The sequence below is a fragment of the Coccinella septempunctata genome, chromosome 2 (genome assembly GCF_907165205.1).
Source record: "Coccinella septempunctata chromosome 2, icCocSept1.1, whole genome shotgun sequence".
Taxonomy (NCBI): Eukaryota; Metazoa; Arthropoda; class Insecta; order Coleoptera; family Coccinellidae; genus Coccinella; species Coccinella septempunctata.
Window position 1 is genome coordinate 16580968 of NC_058190.1, and position 3052 is coordinate 16584019.

At 37.0% G+C, this 3052-nt stretch overlaps 1 protein-coding gene across 1 annotated transcript; it reads right to left on the bottom strand.

Annotated features, from left to right (window-relative positions):
- Nucleotides 1-851: 851 nt before the first annotated feature.
- Nucleotides 852-2599, bottom strand: LOC123307018. The gene is made up of 2 exons (XM_044889220.1): nucleotides 1615-2599; nucleotides 852-1543 (listed from the first exon to the last, which is right to left on the bottom strand). Exons 1-2 carry the CDS (start codon nucleotides 2597-2599, stop codon nucleotides 852-854), a joined length of 1677 nt encoding a protein of 558 aa, XP_044745155.1.
- Between the last annotated feature and the right edge of the window lie 453 nt (nucleotides 2600-3052).

The following is a 3052-nucleotide window of genomic DNA, read 5'->3' on the forward strand; positions in this document are numbered from 1 at the left end:
TCCTTCAGTGAGGGCAAGCTCACTAAGACATCGTGTGGCTAAAAATGAGGAGCTTTTAATTCCGTAAGTAACAGTTTGTAATTGTAAACACACAATATTACCACTAGCATCCCTCCATAATATATTTTGTAATTTTCGATGGTCAGGATGTAGAAGTATCATTCTATTATTTCTTTAGTTAAGGGGCGTAGGGAAATTGATAGTAAGATTTTCTCTCTCTTATTTATTTCATCTTAAGTCAACGTTTCGACCCTGATTAGGGTCTTCTTCAGGACTCTAAAATAAATTTACATTAGAACAAGTACACACGAAGACTTATATGATACCTACCGAAACACAAAGAGCAATAATTTTAAACAATCTGAAAATGCGGCATGAGTGTGAAAAGGCAACATGTAACAATAAACTCATAAAATCCCATAATGAAGCGCTAGGTATGAAGCAAAAGGAAAAGTCTTTTAAGCACTTCTGTTTGTGGAACCATTTATTTAATCATCCGGTGACATGTTTCGGCTAATCGCCATTATCAAACCAAGGGACTCTGAAATACCGATTGAGGTTTTAGTTGGAAAATTGCTAACAAAGTTTGCTAACAAAGAAATAAACAAAATAAATAACCTACAATACAAAACTTACGATTTTAGATTCCAAAGTCATACGGTAAAAAACATATCAGTCAAAAGGTAAAAGCCAAAAAGTACACATAAAATCGGATCTAGATCAAGTGAGCATATAAAATGAAAGATATGACAGATAAACAAAACACAAACGGAAGACGAAAAACTACATTCGCGCAGACAGGTTCCTGCTCTTCTTCTCTTAAGCGAGAACAGTGGCGTCGGCAGAGAGAATCAATATAAGAGTTTATAAGTGTCCTTTATGTTGTTCGTCAACATCGAATTTAACGCTTTGTATTCTGTACTCTTGAGGTGTTTGTAAATTTCCACTTCCTCTAGAATTTCTTGTCTGTGGTTGAATTCGCAGTGATGAATTAGATGGGTGTTCTCCTCTAAATCAAACTTGTGTTTTTCTTCTCTTAAATGACAACCAAAAATTGATTTGTCATTATTTGGGTTATTTGCACTAGCCAGATGTTCTTTGGTCCTTGTTCTAATGGATCTGCCGCTTCTCCCCACATAAACGACATTACAACCTGGTTCACCACATTCCAATCTATAAACACCCGGCTTGTCCAACATGTCGATTGGGCTCTTGTTCCTGATGAGGGATTGGTGTAGGGTATTCTGGGATTTGAAAGCCACTCTAGTGTCCTCTACCTGTTTTACTACGTTGGCAATTTTATATGAGATACCCCCGTAGAACGGAATGCAACAGAATTTCTGATTTGAATTATCATCAGTTCCCGGAGTTCTGGAGTTCGGTTCTTCTGTGGTTCGTCTTCTCCTTGCCTTATCAATAAGTCGATCAATGATATCTGGGGAATATCCGTTCTCTACCGCCAGATATTTTAAAGTGTTCACCTCCTCAATATAAGCTTCCTGGCTTAGAGGAATATTAAGTAGCCTATTGATATGACTGCCATCTTATGACCCATATAATGACATGATATTTTACTAATTTTGGTGGAAGTTTGCGTGGGTTTTCTATATATACTGAACGTCAACTTGTTTTGTTGTCTCCTGATTGTGAGGTCCAGGAAGTTTATTTCACGATCCGATTCCAGCTCCAGCGTGAAGTTTATGTTCAAATGGAGTCCGTTCAACCAATTGTGGAACTCTCTCAGTTCCTCTTCGCTACCAATCCATGCAATAAGGATGTCATCCACATATCTAAACCAAAAAAGGATTTTATCTTTGAAATGATTGTTCACTATAAAAATTAGCATTTTCTCGAAGTAGGACATGAAAAGTTCGGCGAAAAGAGGGGAAAGGCAGTTTCCCATACTAAGTCCCTTCTGCTGAGAAATGATTTCACCCTCAAAATTGAAGAAGTTTTGTTGAAGGCATAATTCTGTGAGCTGGTACGCACACTCAGTCAAGTCATCAGAAAGTGGAGAATCTATCAGTCTGTTCTTGAAAATTTTTAAGGTTTGCGGGACTGGTACAGAGGTGAACAGATTGCTCACATCAAAAGAAGCAAGCATGGTGTTTTCTGGGATTTGTAAGTCTTTTATTCTTCTTATCAGATCCAAGGAATTATCAACACTGAACTCTGATTTGAAGTTAATTGTGGACACTAAAAGTTTGTTGAGGTATTTAGATAATCTATAGGCTAAGCTGCCACAGAACGATACCACTGGTCTAATGGGAATGCCGTGGTTGTGGACCTTTGGAAGGCCATATAGTCTAGGGGTAATGAAGGACATAGGCATCAGTGATTTCCAGTTGTCACACAAGACAGGACCAAGGGATTTAAGTTTATTCTTGAACTTTATGTTATATTTGTTGATCGTTGACATAGTTTCCTTGTTGAAGCCATTGTTGGACAGAAAATCATGTACTTTACTGATGTACACGGCTTTCTTAAGAATTACTAGACAATCACCCTTGTCTGCTTTGGAGAAAAACAAGTTATTGTCTTTGATCTTCTGACGAATAGTAAGGAGATTCCGTTTTAGGACACTTATGTATTTAGGCATGTTGATTTTAGTTTTCCTGAATTTGTCAAGTATAGAAATAATGTGACTACGTATTAATTGAGGATTAATCAATCTGTTTGATCTCAGGAAAGTTTCTAATGCAACGACCAAATTTTCGATAATCTTTGATTTGTTATACGTTGGAAAAGAGAATTTTAAACCCAGGCTCAACAGTTTGGTTTCTGATTCATTGAAAATTGTGCCTGACAAATTGAGTATTGGTTCCCTAAATTTGGTTCCATTATTAAGATGCGTGACTGAGTTCTGAATCACACATCGGCTCGACAGTTTATCAATTTTTCGTTGTTGGATTTTCCCACTTTTCAGTTGAAAATTGTGAAGTTTTCTTCTGTTGAAATCTATCAAACTGTTGAGATCCCTTTCCGGTAGCCTATCTCCCAATATTTCCATAACTTCTCTGATTTTTCTTTTATTTGCATAAAGGCGGCGGTA

Excerpts from the sequence above, each read along its gene's own strand:
- LOC123307018 (XM_044889220.1), bottom strand. The coding sequence starts at position 2,599 with ATGCCTAAATACATAAGTGTCCTAAAACGGAATCTCCTTACTATTCGT. Across the intron at positions 1,544-1,614 it reads ACAAAACAAGTTGACGTTCA|ATGGCAGTCATATCAATAGG; the intron begins GTATATATAGAA and ends ATGGGTCATAAG.